Source organism: Hemiscyllium ocellatum, chromosome 22, assembly GCF_020745735.1.
Source record: "Hemiscyllium ocellatum isolate sHemOce1 chromosome 22, sHemOce1.pat.X.cur, whole genome shotgun sequence".
NCBI classification, from domain to species: Eukaryota; Metazoa; Chordata; class Chondrichthyes; order Orectolobiformes; family Hemiscylliidae; genus Hemiscyllium; species Hemiscyllium ocellatum.
The window spans coordinates 53,385,634-53,407,685 of record NC_083422.1 but is presented as its reverse complement, the minus strand read 5'-3'; the positions used below and the strand labels follow the sequence as shown (position 1 = coordinate 53,407,685).

At 47.7% G+C, this 22,052-nt stretch overlaps 1 protein-coding gene across 1 annotated transcript in view; it reads left to right on the top strand.

The window, feature by feature from the left end:
* loxl4 (lysyl oxidase-like 4) overlaps positions 1-22,052 on the top strand; it is a 135,805-nt gene that overhangs the window by 74,499 nt on the left and 39,254 nt on the right. Inside the window, exon 8 of the mRNA XM_060842498.1 lies at positions 20,263-20,417. Coding sequence (XP_060698481.1) covers positions 20,263-20,417 — 155 coding nt within the window. The remainder of the gene's footprint in view (positions 1-20,262; positions 20,418-22,052) is intronic.

Sequence of the window (22,052 nt, the reverse complement as noted above, 5' to 3'; positions counted from 1 at the left end):
GGTGAAGTCAACAGAAATCATTGTGGTTTCTGGCTCTCCAACATCTTCCTGCATTCTAAATATAAGCAATGGGATTGTTGTTTTTATTTAACTGACATTGATTATAGAGTCATAGAGATGTACAGCACAGAAACAGACCCTTCGGTCCAACTCGTCCATGCCGACCAGACATCCTAAATCAATCTAGTCCCATTTACTAGCACTTGGCCCATATCCCTCCAAACCCTTCCTATTCATATCTCCATCCAGATGCCTTTTAAATGTTGCAATTGTACCAGCCTCCACCACTTCCTCTGGCAGCTCATCACCCACATGCATTATCCACTGTGTGAAAATTTTGCCCCTTAGTTCCTTTTATATCTTTTCCCCTCACCCTAAACCTATGCCCTCTAGTTTTGGACTCCACCAACCCAGGGAAAATACCGTGTCTATTCCCCCTATCCATGCCCCTCATGATTTTATAAAACTCTATAAAGTCACCCCTCAGCCTCCGTGCTCCAGGGAAAACAACTCCAGACTGTTCAGCCTTTTCCCTGTAGTTCAAACCCTCCAACCCTGGCAACATCCTTGTGAATCTTTTCTGAACCCTTTCAAGTTTCACAAGATCTTTCCGAATAAATACTGTTCAGGGCAATAGGGCAACCGCTTCCACGTTTCGTCAAAATGGTATCTCGGATAGTTGACGAGTCTGTCAGAGGGCAGCCAGGGGCTGAATTGAAAGACTCTGACAATGCAGCGTTCTCTCCATCTGGGATCCAGTGCAAAAGACCCTCAATATCTTACCCCTTCACTCTGTCTCTGATGTTGCTGCTGATACCCCTTTGTGGGGCAATCCTTCTAGCTGTGCATGACATACACTGTTCTGAAGCATTCACCCACACTGCCTTTTATCGCCTTTACTGTGATCTAACGCAAAGAGAAATGGCGGGCTTTAGTTTTAAATTAGGGAGTGTCTAGAACTCGGGATGGCTTTGTAAAAACAAGGGATGGCCCATTTAAGACAGAGATGAGATTTTTCTTTTCATGCAGGTATCCTGAATCTTTGTAGAGTTCCTTTCCTCAAAAAGGCTTCCTCTAGATACAGACTCTCTGAGTATTTTCAGGCTGAGGTAAATGGTTATCAGGGGTAGGCAGGCATGTGGAAAAATAAGATTATATTGAATGGTGGAACAGGCCGGAGAGGCAGAATGGCCTACTCCTGCTCCTCCATTCCCTGTGTTTGGTGATTACGTGTAAAAATAGTGAGATCAAATAGTGAATTGGAAACCTATTTGTCTGGCTAGGGTGGGAAACTCTGTGGTGTTCTTTTTAAAAACTGCTTGTTGGATGTTTGAGAAACGTTTTTCTGGGGATTGGGACATATTTTTGATTTCTCGAACATTAACGTGTTGTTTGAATGATTTATTGTCACATATATCAAGGGAGATACAGTGAAAAGTGTTCAGTCGCCACAATCTGGCACCATTTTGAGATACAAAAGAATTGGGAAAAGTACTGAGATAGAGTTCATCTTCATGACCCTGGGCTCCAAACACGACTCCAGGACTTATGCAACATCCCCCGCTCTGGGCCCACTGAGTCAGGAGTCCCCACTCCAGTCATGAGATTTATTCAGGTGCTGTTGGCACCACTGGCAATGCCAACATTTACTGCACATTCCTAAGTTAAGAGTCAGCCGTATTACTGTGGATCTGGAGTCACAGGTAGGCCTGACTAGGTAAGGTTGACTGTACTGTGTCATTAAAGTCTTACCAGACCATAGGGCTGCTCTCTCATTCGAGACAGGTGAGTGATGGTGGTTTACTTTGACGGCCAGCAGACCCTCAGGTGAGGGAAGAGGTTGAGAAGGAGAGTCCTTCATGGTAACCTCACACCAGTGATGGGAACTGAACCCATGCCGTTGGCATCACACTGCTCTGTAAACTGACAATCCAACCAACTGAGCTAAACCGATTCCCAAGGGTAGTAGATTTACTTCCCTCAAGGACACTAGTGAGGCAGGTTTTTCAACAATTAACAGAGGGCATGTAGTTCCATTAAATTCATTTTGTTTTTAACTTGGATTTTTATTGAATTTCGATTTCAGCATCCATCATGGTGGGCTTTGAACTCACGTCCCAGAATATTAGCTGGGGGTACTGGATCACTAGCCCAGTGACAATACCACTACACCACCATGTCCCCTCATGGCTGCTTGCACCATCTCCAACACTGGCCTTACTGCATAGTTAACAAACTCAAAACATGATCCGTGCAGCGGGGAAGGGGGGAGGTGGGGGCGTGGGAAGGGGGGGTGGTTCTGCTTGTGTTCTGGACTCAATAATCACTCAGGAAGCTTGACAGGAAAGGAACATCGTTTGTGGTTGAACCCCAAAATACAGCCAGTACTTGTGATGTGCAAAACTAGTCACATCCTGGAACAAAAAATCTGCAGATGCATCCTTGGGTCCAATCCCTGTGCTATTACACACTACTGAGTGGCCGTGCCATCACCAAAATCACCGGGACTTTTATTTCCTATTAGCTACCACCAATAATCACCTGCGTAGCCAATCAAATATTTACAAGTAAAGCCCATTATGGGCAATGCAAGTCATCTGGGTCTCCTTTATAAAGGGCTCAGGTGATGAGTTCTAGCTAGGCAAGCCATTGCCTGTTACTAAGGGAACTCCTACTCAATAAGCTCTATGTGAAGATTATTAGTGAGTCCCCATTGGCCTTGTGGAGGTTGTCATAGTGCCACACCCCATAATGCACTGGGCCAAGGCATACCCCAAAGTTGTGATGTCATCAAAGGGAATGGGAATGACTGCATTGACCTGTCAAGGTAGTTCTGCTGTTTTTATTGTCCCTGTCTCAGTTTTACAATTCCCTCAATGACCAAACTAGATCATGTACTTTTGCTCCCTTTTAAAAAAAATGCCTTGTGTTTCTGTAGTATTTCCCTTAGCTAGGGGGTGGAGTTGGGGAGTTCCAGAGTCGTAGAGATCTACAGCACGGAAACAGGCCCTTTGGTTCAACTTGCCAATGCCACCCAGTTTTCACAATTAAACCAGTCCCATTTGCCTGTGTTTGGTCCATATCCCTCCATTTGCCTGTGTTTGGTTCATATCCCTCCATCCCTGTTCCATCCATATACCTCAATGTTTTTTAAATGACAAAATTGTACAGGCCTCCAACACTACTTTGGCAGCCTGTTCCAGACACTCACCAACTCTGTACGAAAGAATTACCCCTCTGGACCCTTTTGCAACTCTCCCTTCTCACCTGAAACCAATGCCCTCGAGTTTGAGACCACCCCCCACCCCAACTACCCTGGGGAAAAGCTGTTGGCTATCTGCCTAATCCATGCCACTCATGATTTTATAGACCCCTATAAGGTCATCCCTCAGTCTCCTATGCTCCAGGGGGAGTTGTCCCAGCCTATCCAACATCATCTTGTAACTCAAACCACCCAAACTCTCCTTATAACTCTGACAGTTGGTTAGCTCGGTTGGCTGGACAGCAGGTTTATAATGCAGAATGACGGGCACAATTTCTGCACTGTCTAAAGTTATCATGAGGACTCTCCCTTCACCTCCCAGGTTAAACTGCTGCCCGTTATCCCTTTCTAATAAAAGAGCAGCTCTCTGGTGTCTGGTGAGACTGTGGTGAATTTGGCTATTTAACCTTTGAAGTTCAGCCACTGCCATAATGTAGGAAACAAGCAGTAATGTGACAATGAGCAGGCAATCATTTCTGATGTGGATTGAAGGAGAAGTGTTAAGTGATACAACACAAGACCATTGTCTTGAAATGCTGGTTCTTTGTCAGAGCTTTGTCCCACTCTCCTGCTCCTTCTCTGTAGCATTATTCTTCAATGATTCAAAGGGAGGGGCGAATGGTCTCGCCAGACTAGTTTCACAGAGGTCCAGCTTGCTGCTCTGCAGTTAGGGGTTCAAATCCCACCACAGCAGCTGGGGCAATTTCAGTTTCAAGTCTGAGATATAATCAGGCATGGTATCTACAATTCATGTCCCTTTGGGTAAGGAAGTCTGCTGCCCTTACCTCGTCTGGCCTCCATGTGACTCCAGACCCACAGCGATGTGGTTGACTCTTAACTGCCCTGTGAAACCACCCAACAAACCATTCAGTTCAGGGGGCTGGGTAACAAATGCTGGTCCAGCCAATGGTCCCGTGAGTGAATAAACGTCCGTCTGAAGTTTTGACTGTGGATGCTTCCATTGCCCTTTCAGGCACCGTGTTTCAGGTCAGACTAACTCGCGGTGTAAAAGTCACCTCGTTGTACCCTCTTTCTGATTACTGGCCAGCAGTGAACAGCGTCTGACTTTCCAGGAATTGATGATGTGGCCCAACACCTCATCAATCTGAAAGAAAGCTGCTGATTTGAAAGCCATAATCTATATTGGGTTAATTAGTACCTTTTCCAAATAAACGGCTGTGGGTGTTTTTTAAGTATAATGTTTTGCTTATTGGATAGCATTCCTTCAAGATATATAATTGCTGGGATAAATGGCTGTCATTGCCATAGCAACACGCCTGTCAGTACAATTTGCTACATTGGTTTGTGGCAACCCAGTCTGTGGTGCCAGTGTTTACTTGAGGCCACATTTATATCTGTGTCCAGTTGTAGATCTATGTGACCTTTAAGCTCTGGCAATGCACTGAACTTGTCATAGAGTTATAGGGCACATAAACAGACCCTTTGATCCAACTCGTCCATGGAGACCATGGATAGGCTACATTAATCTAGTCCCATTTGCCAGCATTTGGCCCATATCTCTCTCAAGCCTTCCCATTCATATAATTGTACCAGCCTCCACCACTTCCTCTTGGCAGCTCATTCCATACACGTACCACCCTCTGCCTGTAAAAGTTGCCCCTTAGGTCACTTTTTGAATCTTTGCCGTCTCACCTTAAACCTAATCCCTCTAGATCTGGTCTCCCCCCGCCCCAGAGAAAATACCTTCTCCATAAAATTATCAGTTCTTTTTATGGACGTCCCGTTACTTTAGTAACTCAACGTAATTTGTACATTCACAGATGGCTCCTTAACAGTATTTCAACGAACTGCCTGCATCGATTCAGATTGAGTTAGGCTGTCTACAAAGCACAGGCCAGTCAGAGGTTTACAATGCTGCTTCATACAAACCAACTCCAAGCTGTAATTGAATCATAATTGATTTCTCAGACAGTCTTAAGGTGAATGAATTGTAAAGCAACTAGGAATTGTTGAGATCATTTTCCTTCATTTGAGCAGCAAGGGCGTCAAGGATTACAGAGGGAGCTCACAGCCAACACCAGTGGAAGCCACAATCAGACTGGCCCCAGTTGAACTGAAAGACAGAGAGGGCTATGGGTGTCTCAGTGGTTAGCACTGCTGCCTCACAGCACCAGAGACCCGGGTTCAATTCCCGCCTCGGGCAATTGTCTGTGTGGAGTTTGCACATTCTCCCTGTGTCTGCGTGGGTTTGCTCCGGTTTCCTCCCACTGTCCAAAGATGTGCGGGTCAGGTGAATTGGCCATGCTAAATTGCCCGTAGTGTTAGATGAAGGGGTGCAATGTAGGGGAGTGGGTCTGGGTGAGTTGCGGGTCGGTGTGGACTTGTTGGGCCGAAGGGCCTGTTTCCACACTGTAAGGAATCTAATCATCTAATCTATTCTGGCTCACCATTCTCATGTTCCCCCATAGAGGGTGGATCAGCAGAGGCTTGGGTGTTTCTTGTAGATTATCATTCTGCAAGCTTTCAGGAACATTGACAGCTCCAAACGTGACTTTATCAACACCAGAGAGTACACTTGGGGTGATCTCCTCAGAGGTTTGCTCGATCCACCCTGGGCCATAGCAGTGACAGATATTTGGCTTGAACAGACAAAAGAATATGATCTAGATCTTTGCTGTTTGCTTTAGGCTTGAACCGAGAGTGAGGTACTATCCTGATCGGATCAGCGACTCCTGGCTGCTAAGTTATAGCATGTCAACAGGGAGCGACAGAGTCCCCCTCAGTATGGGAGGGACAAATGAGGGGTAGTGACATCTCACTCGCAGACAGCTCCAGCAGACCCTCACTCCTCGTCCCCGCTCACCTCGACACCTCCAGTAGACCATCACTACCCATCCACACACCCCAATGTCTCCAGCAGACCCTCGCTCCCTATCCCTACACCCCAACAGCTCCAGCAGACCATCACTCCCTATCCCTACACCCCAACAGCTCCAGCAGACCCTCATTCATATCCACACATCCAACAGCTCCAGCAGATCCTCATTCCTATCCACACACCCCAACAGCCCTAGTAGACCCTCACCCCCCAATCATATGCCCCGTCTCCAGCAGACCCTCACTCCCTATCCCTACACCCCAAAAGCTCCAGCAGACCCTCACTTCTCACCCACACGCTCCATCAGACCCTACTCCCTATCCCCACACCCCAACAACTCCAGCAGACCCTCATCCCTATCCACACACCCCAACAGCTCTAGTAGACCCTCACCCCCCAATCATATGCCCCAACAGCTCCAGCAGACCCCCACTCCCCATCCACGCACCCCAACTGCTCCAGCAGACCCTCACTCCCTATCCCTTCACCCCCCAATTAATCCAGCGGCCCCTCACTCCCCCTCCCACTGCCTCTGACACGTCCAGCAGCCCCTCTCTTCACATCCCCAATGCCATAGCTTTAAGTAAATTGTCACACAATTGCCCTGACTGGAGGCTCGGTGTGAGACCAGGGTTAAAAGAAGCAGGGGTGCAATAGTCAACATTCCTTACAAACGTGTTCTCCAAAGGCAACAGCAGTACTAATTGGAACATTTATGAGCATGTTGTGAGAGGTAGCAATTTTAATCGAGTGATCAAATGACTGGAGGTTGTTCCACATGATCTAGCTTAAAGCAAATCCTGATGGTCTCCGAATACCGTCATCCTGCTCAAGGGTGAAAATTTGTAACAACGCTGATGTGAGAATTAAAATTACCATCAACCCATCTGGGTTAGCTAGCATTCCTCTGTAATTGACTCAGTCACTCTGGGAAACCACAGGCCCTTGCCGTCATCCCTCACCTTTATTCCTGAGCATTAGCTCTTTCTTCTTCAGTGAATCACATGTCTCCAGTTGAGTGGTCACAACGATGCAGGTCAATGAAGCAGAAATGCGGAAGACATCGAATTAATGAGAAAAATGTCCTTCTGCTCGCTCCTCCTTAATCTTCTCATTGCACTCGACATACGTTAATTATGTTTTCATGTCCTCTAATCACATGCAATTCATCTGCTGGCGTCTGAGTTATGTAGGACCCTCGTCATGAGTATAGACTCGGAATCATGTCGTTTTTATATGTTTCTGGGGTCTTTCTCAATGACGGAGTGGATAATTACATGGCCTTGCATAGCTGCCGAGTCATAATGATCCGACCAGTCTGAGGGGGCACTCTCCATCTCTGCTGAAATAAATAAAAGCTTCTCCTTCCAATTTTCTGCCAAAAAAGGCCTACTGTGGCAGTTCTGCTGCGCTGAAGCCCCACCGAACTAATTTCAGTAACACTCAGCTCCTCCTCCCTCCTGTGCTAACCCATCTCTACCTCAGTGGCCTCAACGATCTCTCAATATGAAGTGCATTTCAACCACCTATTTTCAGGCCATGACTCTAAAACAACAGAAGGCATGGTCACAGAATCCCAACAGTGTGGAATCAGGCCATTTGGCCCAACAAGTCCACACCGACCCTCCAAAGAGTAACCTACCCAAACCCATTCCCCTACCCTATTACTCTACATTTATTCCTCACTCATGCATCTAACCTACACATCCCTGAACATTGTAGGCAATTTAGCATGGCCAATCCATCTAACCTGCACATCTTTGGGTTGTGGGAGGAAACCGGAGCACCCGGAGGAAATCCACGCAGACACGAGGAGAATGCGCAAACTGCTCACAGACAGTCACCCAAGGCTGGAATCAAACCTGGGTCCCTGGTGCTGTGACGCAGCAGTGCTAACCACTGATGAACTGAGGAACTTAAGTGCTTTATGACCGGTGAGATACCAGTGTTCACTGTTGTAATGTTGGAATCTGTGACAATTTACATGCCGCAAGCTTTCGCCAATGTGATAATGGCCAGATCATCTGTATTTCTATGATTTGGTTAAGGGATAAATGTTGGCGAGGAAACCGGAGGACCCCCACCACCATCCAATCTTCCATAGGAACTTTCATTGTTGCCCAAGATGGCGGACAGTGTCTTATAGCGAAGGCTAACCAGGTTGGGATTCTGTTTGCTGGAGTTTAGAATGAGAGGTGATCTCATTGAAGCATACAGGACTCTTAAGGGGCTTGACAGGAAAATGCTGAGCGGATATTTCCATTACAGGAGAGATTAGTACAAGAGAATAAAAGGGCACCAATTTAAGACTGAGGTGAGGAGGAATATTTGTCCTTCAGAGGGTTTGGAATCTTTGGAACTCCTTGCCACAGAGATCTGGAGGGACAGAGTCCTTTCTGAGAGAGAGAGAGAGAGAGATAGATAGATTCTTGATCAGGTGGGGAATCAACATTTACAGGGAAAGGGCAGGAAAATGTTGGATCAGTCATGATTCTATTTGGAAGGCAGGGCAGGCTTGAGGGGCCGAATGGCTTACTCCTGTTCCTTAAGCTGTTGGGTACAGCCTCCTGTGGTAGTTGGCACCCCCTGACAGTGCAGGACTCCTTCAGTACTGGAATCTTTCCTTTCATCGCAAGGGGTGTTGAGGGGAGTTGGGGGGATTTAATTGTTCAGGCAATAGTAGGAGAAAGTTAGGACCATAGATGCTGGAGGTTAGAGTCGAAGAGTGTGCTCAGGTCAGGCAGCATCCGAGGAGCAGGAGAGTCGACATTTCAAGGATAAACTCTTCATCAGGAATGTCTATGGGGCATCCACTTCCCTTCACCTTCGCTTGATACAGTGTGTTGTGGGAGGATCCCTGGGTCATTGTCCTAACTGAGGGTGGCACGGTGCCTCAGTGGTTAGCACTGCTACCTAACAGCGCCAGGGCTCAGGGTTCGATTCCAGCCTTGGGCGACTCCTCTGTGTGGAGTTTGCTCTGGTTTCCTCCCACAAATCCAAAGATGTGAAGGTTAGGTGATTGACCATGCTGAATTGTCCGCACTGTACAGGGATGTATAATAGGTCAGGCAGCATCAGAGGAGCAGGAAAATCGACATTTCAGGCAAAAGCCCTTCATCAGGAATGAAGGCAGGGAGCCTCTGGGGTGGAGAGATAAGTGGGAGGGGGTGGGGCTGAGGGTGTCCTGAAACAGACTCGGCTTCCCATTTATCCATTCGACCCTCCTCTCTGACCTATCACCTTCATCCCACCCCCATCTACCTATTGTATTCTTGGCTACCTTCTCACCAGGAGAAAGTGAGGTCTGCAGATGCTGGAGATCAGAGCTGAAAATGTATTGCTGGAAAGGTGCAGCAGGTCAGGCAGCATCCAAGGAACAGGAGATTCGACGTTTCGGGCATAAGCCCTTCTTCAGGAAGAAGAATTCCTGAAGAAGGGCTTATGCCCGAAACGTCGAATCTCCTGTTCCTTGGATGCTGCCTGACCTGCTGCGCTTTTCCAGCAGCACATTTTCAGCTACTTTCTTCCCAGCACCACCCCCCCTCCCACTTATCTCTCCACCCTGGAAGCTCCCTGCCTCATTCCTGTTGAAGGGCTTTTGCCTGAAACATCGATGTTCCTGCTCCTCGGATGCTGCCTGACCTGCTGTGCTGGAAGGGTCACTTCTGCTGGCTGGAGTGGAGCATCATGGGAGTTGTCCTTCCAGAAGAGAGATGAGCTGGCACTCCCGAGGGCTCTCTAGCACTGGCCGAGATCCCCATTGTTTCTAGAAGATTCTGCCATGGGAATGTCTGTCTGGAGTTTGTGCTGAATACATAGAACAGTACAGCACAGCACAGAACAGGCCCTTCAGCCCACGATGTTGTGCTGACCACTGATCCTCATGTATGCACCCTCAAATTTCTGTGACCATATGCATGTCCAGTAGTCTCTTAAATGTCCCCAATGACCTCGCTTCCACAACTGCTGCTGGCAACGCATTCCATGCTCTCACAACTCTGTGTAAAGAACCCGCCTCTGACATCCCCTCTATACTTTCCTCTAACCAGCTTGAAACTATGACCCGTCATGTTAGTCATTTCTGCCCTGGGAAATAGTCTCTGGCTATCGACTCTATCTATGCCTCTCATTATCTTGTATACCTCAATTAGGTCCCCTCTCCTCCTCCTATTCTCCAATGAAAAGAGTCCGAGCTCAGTCAACCTCTCCTCATAAGATAAGCCCTCCAGTCCAGGCAGCATCCTGGTAAACCTCCTCTGAACCATCTCCAAAGCATCCACATCTTTCCTATAATAGGGCGACCAGAACTGGACACAATATTCCAAGTGCGGTCTAACCAAAGTTTTATAGAGCTGCAACAAGATCTCACGACTCTTAAACTCAATCCCCCGTTAATGAAAGCCAAAACACCATATGCTTTCTTAACAACCCTGTCCACTTGGGTGGCTATTTTAAGGGATCTCTGTACCTGCACACCAAGCAGCACGGTGGCACAGTGGTTAGCACTGCTGTCTCACAGCGCCTGAGACCCGGGTTCATTTCCCGACTCAGGCGACTGACTGTGTGGAGTTTGCACATTCTCCCCGTGTCTGCGTGGGTTTCCTCCGGGTGCTCCGGTTTCCTCCCACAGTCCAAAGATGTGCGGGTCAGGTGAATCAGCCATGCTAAATTGCCTGTAGTGTTAGGTCAGGGGTAAATGTAGGGGTATGGGTGGGTTGCGCTTCGGCGGGTCGGTGTGGACTTGTTGGGCCGAAGGGCCTGTTTCCACACTGTAAGTAATCTAATCTAATCTAATCTAATCCCTCTATTCCTCCACACTGCCAAGAATACTGGGACCCAACTCCACCTTGATGTGAATTTCCTTTCTCACCTCTGCGCCTGGCCCACCATTCCTTGCCCCTGGCGAGTTGCTGTCATCTTCACTCCCTGCCTTGTGATACAGAATGTCTGTTTGGCATATGTCCATTTTGTGTGGGAAATTGTGAAGGGGCTTTTCAGAGTGAATTACACCTTCCACGGTGAGAACTCTTCAATTACACTGGGAGTGAAAAGTAGATCCAGGAAATGTTCCCACTTCCTGTCATGCTGAAGAGTCTGATAATCCCTAGGGTAGGAGGACAGGTAGATAAAGTGGTTAAGAAGCTTATGAGATACTTGCCTTTATTAGCTGTTTAAGAGCAGGGAGGTGATGCTGGAACTGTGTGAAGTATTGGTTAGGCCACAGAATGAGAGTATTGCTGTTCTGGAATCCACATTATAGGAGGGATGTGAGAGGGTGCAGAGGTGATTGACCAGGATGTTGTGTGAGCTGGAGAGTTTGGTCAGAAAGAGAGATTGGACAGAATGGGGTTGTTTCACTTCGAGCAGAGAAGATTGAGAGGAAGCATGATTGAGATGTATAACCATTATGAGCGACATAGATAGGGTAGACAGGATGAAACTTTTCCCCTTGGTAGAAAGATCAGTGACTGGGGTGGGGGGAATAGATTCAAGATATGGGGTAGGAAGATGAGAGGGGTTGGGAGGAAAAGTGTTCTTCCTGGGAGATTGGAAATTTGGAACTCACTGCCTATAGGGTGGTAGAGGCAGAAACCTTCATAACATTGAAGAAGTATTTTGATGTCAAAGCTATAATCCAAGTGCTGGAGAACAAAATTAGAATTGACATGTGCTTGTTTTTGACCTGTGCACGACATGATGGGCTGAAGGAGCACTGCAGGTCAGGCAGCATCTGAGGAGCAGGAGAATCAATGTTTCGGGCATAAGCCCTTCATCAGGAATCAACGCCAACTCTCCTGCTCCTCGGATGCTGCCTGACCTGCTGTGCTTTTCCAGCACCACACTCTCGACTCTGATCTCCAGCACCTGCAGTCCTCACTTTCTCCCTCCATGATGGGCTGAAGGGTCTTTTTCTGTGCTGTAGACCTGTACGACTGTAGGTTGGAAGTTGGGTTGTTTAGAGCTCTCTCTGTCATGGATAGTAGCTGAGAACATCTCTAAGTGTTCCCTCCCTCTCAATAGCTCAGATGTAGGATGTTTTCCAAGTTATATGAGAGAAAATCTCAGAGACGTATATGAGGCAAAGATATTGACATTGCCGTCTGGTCATAACACCAAGTCACAGAGGAAGGTGAATACAGCATTTCCATGGATTAACTTATGGAATCAATGTATTAACTGAATGTTTCCCCTGTAGCCTGTTGACACGGTTTTTCCTAGCTATTAATGGCATGTAGCTTTTTCCCATAAACAAAGGCCATTACATTGATTTTTTTATCACAGACATCTGCAATGTGTCTGAATTGTCTAATTGTCTTGCAATGTAATTCCTTTAACATCTCTTCCTCTGTCTCTCCCTTTCTCTCTCTCTCTCTCTCTTTTCTTAATTCAGAAGTTTCTTAAAACCTCCCTCTTTTTGGGCCAAAACTCTCCTTATCTGATCCAGTGTCAAATTTCTTTGCTTGGAAGAATGTCAAGTGCTTCCTATTTTTCCAGTGACGACATGCTCACTGGTGGCTTCTCAGTGACTGAGTAATAACTAGTGTCTGACCGGCTGCTGAATCATAAAAAAGCAGACAGTTCCCAGGCTCGCTTCCAGACTCTGCTCTGAGTGACTACTGTGGATATATTTCATCCCAATTAAATTCTGCCTTGGTGTCCCACACACGCCTCTGTTCCTTGGGATCTTTTAACCCTCTGAATGTTCTACGTAAGTGAATGTTTATGTGGAATTGTTTTCATCATTGGAAGTGCAGGAGGTTGTACAGTCACTATGTGCCTGAGTTGCAGACCCTGCCCCTGACCTTTTCATTGCTGTGTATGAATACAAACAGCAACTTGACTTGCTCTGCAACACTCTGAGCTCTGAATCAGCGTTTGGTGAGCTCAAGTCTCACTCCAAAGGCTTGTGCACTTAATCCAGACTGATTACAGCAGTCAGTCAGAGTCATAGAGCATGGAAACCGATCCTTTGATCCAACCAGTCCATACCAACCATAATCCCAAACTAAACTATTCCATCCTGCTGCATTTAGCCTATATCCCTCCAAACCTTTCCTATTCATGAATTTATCCAAATGTCTTTTAAACCTGTAACTGTACCTGCATCCGTCACTTCCTCTGGAAGTTCATTCCACACACGCACCACTCTCTGGGTAAAAAGGAAGTTTTTAAAAACGTTTTTCTCTTCTCACCTTAAAAATATACCCCCTAGTTTTGAACTCCCTCATCTTAGAGAAAAGATCCTTGCTATTCACCTTATCTATACCCTTCATGATTTTATATTCCTCCAAAAGGTCATCCCTCAATCTCCTACGCTCCATTGAAATAAGCCTATTCAGTCTATTTTTTGTATCTCAAGCCCTCTGTACCCAGTATCATTCTGGTAAACTTCTCCAGTTTAATAATTTCTTTCCTATAACAGGGGGACCAGAATGCACAAAGTTAAAAATCACACAGCACCAGGTTATAGTCCAACAGGTTTATTTGGAAGCACTAGCTTTCGGAGCACTGCTTCAAACACCTGATGAAGGAGCGTCACTCCGAAAACTAGTGCTTCCAAATAAACCTGTTGGACTATAACCTGGTGTAGTGTGATTTTTAACTTTGTCCACTCCAGTCCAACACTGGCATCTCCAAATCAGAATGCACACATTACTCCAGAAGAGGCCTCACCAACATCCTTACAACCTCAACATGATGTTCCAACTCCTATACTCGGAGCTCTAGGCAATGAAGGCAAGCATGCTGAATGCTTTCTTAACCACTCTGTCACCTGTTTTCAAAGATTACCAAATTTCACAGCTTTATGTACCTGAATTCCTAGGTCTCTCTGTTCTACAACACCACCCAGGGCTCTACCATTAACTGTACAATCCTGCCCTAGTTGCTTTTACCAAAATGCAACACCTCGCACTTATCCAAATTAAAATCCCTCTGCCACTCCTCAGCCCGTTGACTCAATGGATCAAGATCTCTTTGTAATTTAGATAACCCAGTGGAGTGCCACAAGGATTGGTGCTGGGACCTCTACTTTTTGTCATTTACATAAATGATTTGGATGCGAGCATAAGAGGTACAGTTAGTAAGTTTGCAGATGACACCAAAATTGGAGGTGTAGTGGACAGCAAAGAGGGTTACCTCAGATTACAACAGGATCTTGAGCAGATGGGCCAGTGGGCTGAGGGGTGGCAAATGGAGTTTAATTCAGATAAATGCAAGGTGCTGCATCTTGGGAAAGCAAATCTTAGGAGGACTTATACACTTAATGGTAAGGTCCTAGGGAGTGTTGCTGAACAAAGAGACCTTGGAGTGTAGATTATCATAGCGCCTTGAAAGTGGAGTCGCAGGTAGATAGGATAGTGAAGAAGAGTGAGTGGACAGAGTATTGAGTACAGGAGTTGGGAGGTCATGTTGTGGCTGTACAGGACATTGGTTAGGCCACTGTTTTAATATTGCGTGCAACTCTGGTCTCCTTCCTATCGGAAAGATGTTGTGAAACTTGAAAGGGTTCAGAAAAGATTTACAAGGATGTTGCCAGGGTTGGACGATCTGAGCTATAGGGAGATGCTGAACAGGCTGGGGCTGTTTTCCCTGGAGTGTCGGAGGATGAGGGGTGACCTTATAGAGGTTTACAAAATTATGAGGGGCATGGATAGGATAAATAGGCAAAGTCTTTTCCCTGGGGTTGGTGAGTCCAGAACTAGAGGGCATAGGTTTAGGGTGAGAGAGGAAAGATATAAAAGAGACCTAAGGGGCAACTTTTTCACGCAGAGGGTGGTACATGTATGGAATGAGCTGCCAGAGGAAGTGGTGGAGGCTGGTACAATTGCAACATTTAAGAGGCATTTGGATGGGTATATGAATAGGAAGTGTTTGGAGGGATATGGGCCGGGTGCTGGCAGGTGGGACTAGATTGGGTTTGAATATCTGGTCAGTATGGTCGGGTTGGACCGAAGGGTCTGTTTCCATGCTGTACATCTCTGTGACTCTGTGACTCTATAACCATCTTTACTGTCTACTATACCATCAATCTTGGTGTCATCCACAAACATAAGCACCATGCCTCCTGTAATCTCACCCAAATCGTTTATATCAATGACACACTTCAGTTCAATGTTGAACTGAATCAAATTTGCCTCTTCAGTTTCTCGCTGTCCGAAGAAGACCCAAGGCTAGTCTTCTAATCCCAGCTCGGATTACTGTAGATAAAGGGAATAAACGGGATTGAGAGTGTGGTGCTGGAAAAGCACAGCAGGTCAGGCAGCATCCGAAGAGCAGGAGAGATGACGTGTCGGGCAGTTAAGCTGCTTACCTGTCTTACTGCTGCTTCTGTTTTACAACACTCTCAGTTTCAATTGGAAATGAGCTCCTGAATGGCTGTCTGTGTACAATTTCCCTGGTCACTGTTGTTTCATACAGAAACTCAGGTTAATGCTCTTGAGGGCAGGCAGTTCAAATCTCACCACTGCAGCTTGGTGGCACTTAAATTCAATAAAATCTGGAAGGCAGAAATGGTGATTACAGATTGTAATCACGAGTGCCCTTTTGGGAAGAATAGCTATTGTTCTGAATAACAGTCACTGGACTTGAAACATTAACTCTCTCTCCCTATCTCTCTATCTCCCCCTCTAACTCTCAATCTCTCTCTATCTCTCTCTCTATATATCTCTATCTCTCTTTCTCTCCACAGATCCTGCCAGGCCTGCTGAGTTTCTGTTTCTGATTTCCAGCATCCGCAGTTCTTGATTTTATATTAATCTGCCATCCTTACCTGGTCTGGCCTACATGTGACTCCAAAGCCACAGCAATGTGGTTGACTCTTTACTGCCCTCTGAAATGAGCCCTAACAAGTGGTTCAGTTCAAGAAGTTGACAATAGGTGCTGGCTTTGCTGCTGGCACCCACACCAGATGAAATCCTAAAGAAAAGGCCTAGCAATTGGGGCTGCACGGTGGCTCAGTGTTTAGTACTGCTGACTCACAGCGCCAGGGACCTGGGTTCAATTCCAGCCTTGGGTGACTGTGTGGGGCTTGCACACTCTCCCTGTCTCTGCCTGGGTTTTCTCCCGCAACCCAAAGATGTGCAGGTTCTGTGAATTGGCCATGCCAAATAGGGATGTGCAGGTTAGGTGCATTAGTCAGTAAATGTGGAATAATAGAACATAGAACATAGAAAAATACAATGCAGTACAGGCCCTTTGGCCCTCGATGTTGCGCCGATCCAAGTCCACCTGACCTACACTAGCCCACTTTCCTTCATATGCCTATCCAATGTCCGTTTAAATGCCCATAAAGAGGGAGAGTCCACCACTGTTACTGGCCGGGCATTCCATGAACTCACGACCAGCTGAGTTAAGAATCTACCCCTAACATCTGTCCTATACCTACCACTCCTTAATTTAAAGCTATGCCCCCTCGTAATAGCTGACTCCATACGTGGAAAAAGGTTCTCATGGTCAACCCTATCTAAACCCCTAATCATCTTGTACACCTCTTTGCAAGGAGATGCAATAGGCTTGGGGAATGGCTCTGAATGGGTTACGGTTTGGAGGGTCGGTGTGGACTTGTTGGGCCAAATGGCCTGTTTCCACGTAAAGGGATTCTGTCAGGATTTCCATTGAGGTGTGATTATTTGTGGGGATGTGGCATTCTGTACTGGGAGGACATTAGGAATTCATCCCAGACAGGAATCAGCAAATCAAGGGGACAAAACCGAAGGAAATTGAGTCAGCAGAGGTTTCTGTTAACATCGTGGTGACATCCTTTGCAGTTGATGCCCTGAGCTCAGCACGTCCTCATGTAACTCCTCAACCTTCTCGGATCTGTTTCTCAACAATTTCAATTCTCACCTTTTTTTTTAACTTACTTTAAAAAGTAATAATTCTGTGAACATGGACATTGTTGGCTGGGCCAGCATTTACTGCACCTCCCTATTGTCTTTGAGAAGGTGGTGGTGAGCTGCAGTCCATGTGGTACAGGGACACACACAGGGAGGGAATTCCAGGATTTTGACCCAGTGGTACTGAAGGAACGGTGATGAACTTCCAAGCCTGGATGGTGAATGGCTTGGAGAGGAACTTGGTATTTGGGAGCAAATTAACTTTCTCTTTATTGGTTCTCGGGATGTAGGTGTCACTGGCTAGATGACCATTCATTGCCCATCTGTAACAGCCCAAAGGGCAGCTAAGAGTCACTCGTGTTATTGTGGGTCTGGAGTCACGTGTAGGCCAGATCAGGTAAGGTTGGCAGATTAATATAATGTCAAAGAACTGCTGGAAACCTGAAATCAAAACAAAAATTGTTGGAGAAACTCAGCAGGTCTGGCACCACCTGTGGAGAGAGAAACAGAGTTAACATTTCAAATCCAGTGCCCTTTCTTCAGCAAGTCACATTTCCTTCCCTGAAGATCATTAGTGATGCAGATGGGTTTTTCTGATAATCAACAACAGTTTCATGGTCATCCTATACTTTAAATACCAGATTGTTATTGATTCCAATTTCCACTATCTACCAATGGCAGCATTTGTACCCAGGTGCCTAGAATATTACCTGGATCTCGAGATGAATAGCCTAGTAATACTACTGCTAGGCAATTAAAGGGCGAAACCTATGTACAGGTCCCACTGACGCTCAGAAGAATGGGAGACTAATCACCACCCTGTGCCAGTGAAAGCTCAGAACTGATTGAAGATACAGATCTTTTTAAGCCCATGGCTGTTCCTGACAATCTCTGGTTCCAGTCTTGACCTCTGAACCTGGTAAAGAAAAGTGACTATAGTCTGTCAGGGTTGGAGGGTTTGAGCTATAGGGAGAGGCTGAATAGGCTGGGGCTGATTTCCCTGGAGCGTCAGAGGATGAAGCCCCAGCTATGCCTGTCTCTTCGTAGGATGTGTGGAACAGTCCATCTTCTGCAACTACACTGGCACCAGCCCCCACCTTTTCCTCCGCTACATCGATGACTGTATTGGCGCTGTCTCGTGCTCCCACGAGGAGGTCGAACAGTTCATCAACTTTACTAACGCCTTCCATCCCAACCTCAAATTCACCTGGACTGTCTCAGACTCCTCCCTCCCCTTCCTAGACCTTTCCATTTCTATCTCAGGCGACCGACTCAACACAGACATCTACTATAAACCGACTGACTCCCACAGCTATCTGGACTACACCTCCTCCCACCCTGCCCCCTGTAAAAACTCCATCCCATATTCCCAATTCCTTTGTCTCCGCCGCATCTGCTCCCAGGAGGACCAGTTCCAACACTGCACAGCCCAAATGGCCTCCTTCTTCAAGGACCGCAGATTCCCCCAAAACGTGATCGACGATGCCCTCCACCGCATCTCCTCCACTTCACGCGCCTCCGCCCTTGAGCCCCGCTCCTCCAACCACCACCAAGACAGAACCTCACTGGTTCTCACCTACCACCCCACCAATCTCCGTATACAGCGTATCATCCGCCGTCATTTCCGCCAACTCCAAACGGACCCCACCACCAGGGATATATTTCCCTCCCCTCCCCTATCAGCGTTCCGCAAAGACCACTCCCTTCGTGACTCCCTTGTCAGGTCCACACCCCCCACCAACCCAACATCCACTCCCGGCACCTTTCCCTGCAACCGCAGGAAATGTAAAACTTGCACCCACACCTCCTTCCTCACTTCCCTCCAAGGCCCCAAGGGATCCTTCCATATCCGCCACAAATTCACCTGCAACTCCACACACATCATCTATTGCATCCGCTGCACCCGATGTGGCCTCCTCTACATTGGGGAGACGGGCCGCCTACTTGCGGAATGCTTCAGAGAACACCTCAGGGACGCCCGGACCAACCAACCCAACCACCCCGTGGCTCAGCACTTTAACTCTCCCTCCCACTCCACCGAGGACATGCAGGTCCTTGGACTCCTCCACCGGCAAAACATAACAACGCGACGGTTGGAGGAAGAGCGCCTCATCTTCCGCCTGGGAACCCTCCAACCACAAGGAATGAACTCAGATTTCTCCAGTTTCCTCATTTCCCCTCCCCACACCCTGTCTCAGTCGGTTCCCTCAACTCAGCACCGCTCTCCTAACCTGCAATCTTCTTCCTGACCTCTCCGCCCCCACCCCACTCTGGCCTATCACCCTCACCATGACCTCCTTCCACCTATCACATCTCCATCGCCCCTCCCCCAAGTCCCTCCACTCTACCTTTTATCTTAGCCTGCCTGGCACCCTCTCCTCATTCCTGATGAAGGGCTTATGCCCGAAACGTCGAATTTCCTATTCTTTGGATGCTGCCTAACCTGCTGTGCTTTAACCAGCAACACATTTTCATTTATAAAACCATGGATAGGGTAACTAGACAAGGTCTGTTTCTCTAGGCTAGGGGAGTCCAAAGCTAGAGGGCAAGGGTTGAAGGTGAGAAGGGAAAGATTTAAACAGATGCAAGGAGCAACTTATTCCTGCAGAGGGTTGGTGTGTTTATAGAATAAGCTGTCAGAGGAAGTGATGGAGACTGGTACAATTACAGCATTTAAAAGGTACCTGGATGGGTACATGAATAGGAAGGGTTGGGAAGGAAATGGGCCAAATGTGACTAAATTAATTTAAGGTATCTGGTCAGCATGGACGAGTTGGATCGAAGGGTCAGTTTCCATGCTGTGTCACTCATGAGGGAGATCATGCACACCGATGGTGAATTTAACCTGAGAGACACTGTGCCTCAGGCAAGGGCAGAGGTTGAGAAGGTGGGACACTTGCATGGTGACCTCAGCCAGTGAGGGAATTGAACCCCCTCCCACTGTTGGTGTCACTTTATATTACAGGCTAGCTGTCCAGCCAACTGAGCTAGCCATCTCGCTCACTTCCTGTCTGCCGCAGGGGCTGGTGCCCTGAGGTTTGGACGACATCTGATTGGTCTTTCAGTTTCAAGAGTGTGCACTCGATTGGCCATTGCATCTGTGCTCAGGAGTGGTATCAGCCCCGACTCCAACTTAGTCAGTGCTTCCTCCCAGTGCGGGGGGGTGTCAGTTAGAACGAGAAAGGGGGCCGGGGGGGCGGTCACCACTCAGAGACAGGCCCAACACCTATTCCCTGAGGGTAAATGCACCACTCCCGGGGGTATTGTCCAAGCCTCTGGGGACATAACCGGTTGATGCTGAATCTCCTTGTGGCTCGTTCCAGGTGTGGGTCCCATCCACATGAATGAGGTTTCGTGCAGTGGCTTCGAGAGGTCCCTGACCGACTGCAGCTTCCGTGAGGTCATCAATGACAACTGCAAACACGAAGAAGATGCAGCTGTCCGATGCAATGTTCCACACATGGGCTTCAAGAGTAAGGTAAAAGCAATGCTCACCCTGACTCTGATGATTGCTGGATAAAATGACCCATTGGTAACTGACCTACATTCCCTTCAAATGGTTCCTGCTGGTGTGTGTGTGTGTGTGTCCCTTACAGCCCACCCCTGATTAATGTTGTGGGACATGGGCGTCGCTGGCTGGGCCAACACTTTCTGCCCTGTCCCAGTTGCCCCTTGAGAAGGTGGTTAAAAACTGGGAGAGAGTGAGGACTGCAGATGCTGGAGATCAGGGTCAAAATGTGTGGTGCTGGAGAAGCACAGCCGGTCAGGCAGCATCCAAGGAGCAGGAGGGTCAACATTTCGAGCATAAGCCCTTCATCATTCCTGCTCCTCGGATGCTGCCTGACCAGCTGTGCTTTTCCAGCGTCTCCCTTTTTGTTTTGAGAAGGTGGTGGTGAGCTGAACCACTGTAGTCCATGTGCTGTAGACTGACTCCACAGCATCTCCAGGGAGAGAGTTCCAGGCTATTAACCCAGTGACTCTAAAGGAACAGCGATATATATTTCCAAGTTGGATGGTGAGTGGCTCGGAGGGAAACTTGCAGGGGGTAGTGTTCCCATGTATCTGCTACCCTTGCAAGAGATGCACATCTGTGTGTAACTCTAAAAGACCATAAGGCACTGGAGCTGTGGTAGACCATTCAGTCACAGAATTCCTACAGTGTAGGAGCAGGCCATTCAGTCCATCAAGTCCACATCAACTCTCCAAAGAGCTTCCCACCCAAACCCAACTAGCCCTACAACATCCCTGTAACCCTGCATTTCCCATGGCTAATCCACACAGCTTACACATCCCTGGACATTTTGAGCAATTTAGTATGGCCAATCCATCTAACCTGCACATCTTTGGACCGTGGGAGGAAACCGGAGCACCCGGAGGAAACCCACGCAGACACTAGGAGAATGTGCAAATTCCTCACAGACAGTCGCCCAGGGCTGGGTTTGAACCTGGGACCCTGGTGCTGTGAGGCAGCAGTGTGAATCACTGAGCCACTGTGTAACCCTAACCCTCACCCTCACCCTCACCCCCACTCCCACCCCCACCTCCCAGCATGTCTTTGTCACCATTCAGTGTGATCGTGGCTGATCTGATAATCCTCAAATCCACTTTCCTGCCTTTTCCCTATAACCCGTGATTCACCAACAAATTTACATTCCATGCCTGTATTTCTGTGTGCGCCTCTATTTGTCTGTCTCTCTATTCATCAGTGAGGGTGTCTACATGAGTGCGCCTCTGACAGTGCAACACTCACTCAGTACTGACCCTCCGACAGTGCGACACTCCCTTAATACTGACCCTCCAACGGTACGGCACTCCCTCAGTACTGTCCCTTTTACAGTTCGGCACTCCCTCAATACTGACCCTCCAACAATGCAGCACTCCCTCAATACTGACCCTCCAACAATGCAGCACTCCCTCAATACTGACCCTCCGACAATGCAGCACTCCCTCAATACTGACCCTCCGACAGTCCAGCACTCCCTCAATACTGACCCTCTGACAATGCAGCACTCCCTCAATACTGACCCTCCGACAGTCCAGCACTCCCTCAGTACTGACACTTTGACAATGCAGCATTCCCTCAGTATGGACCCTCCGACAGTGTGGCACTCCC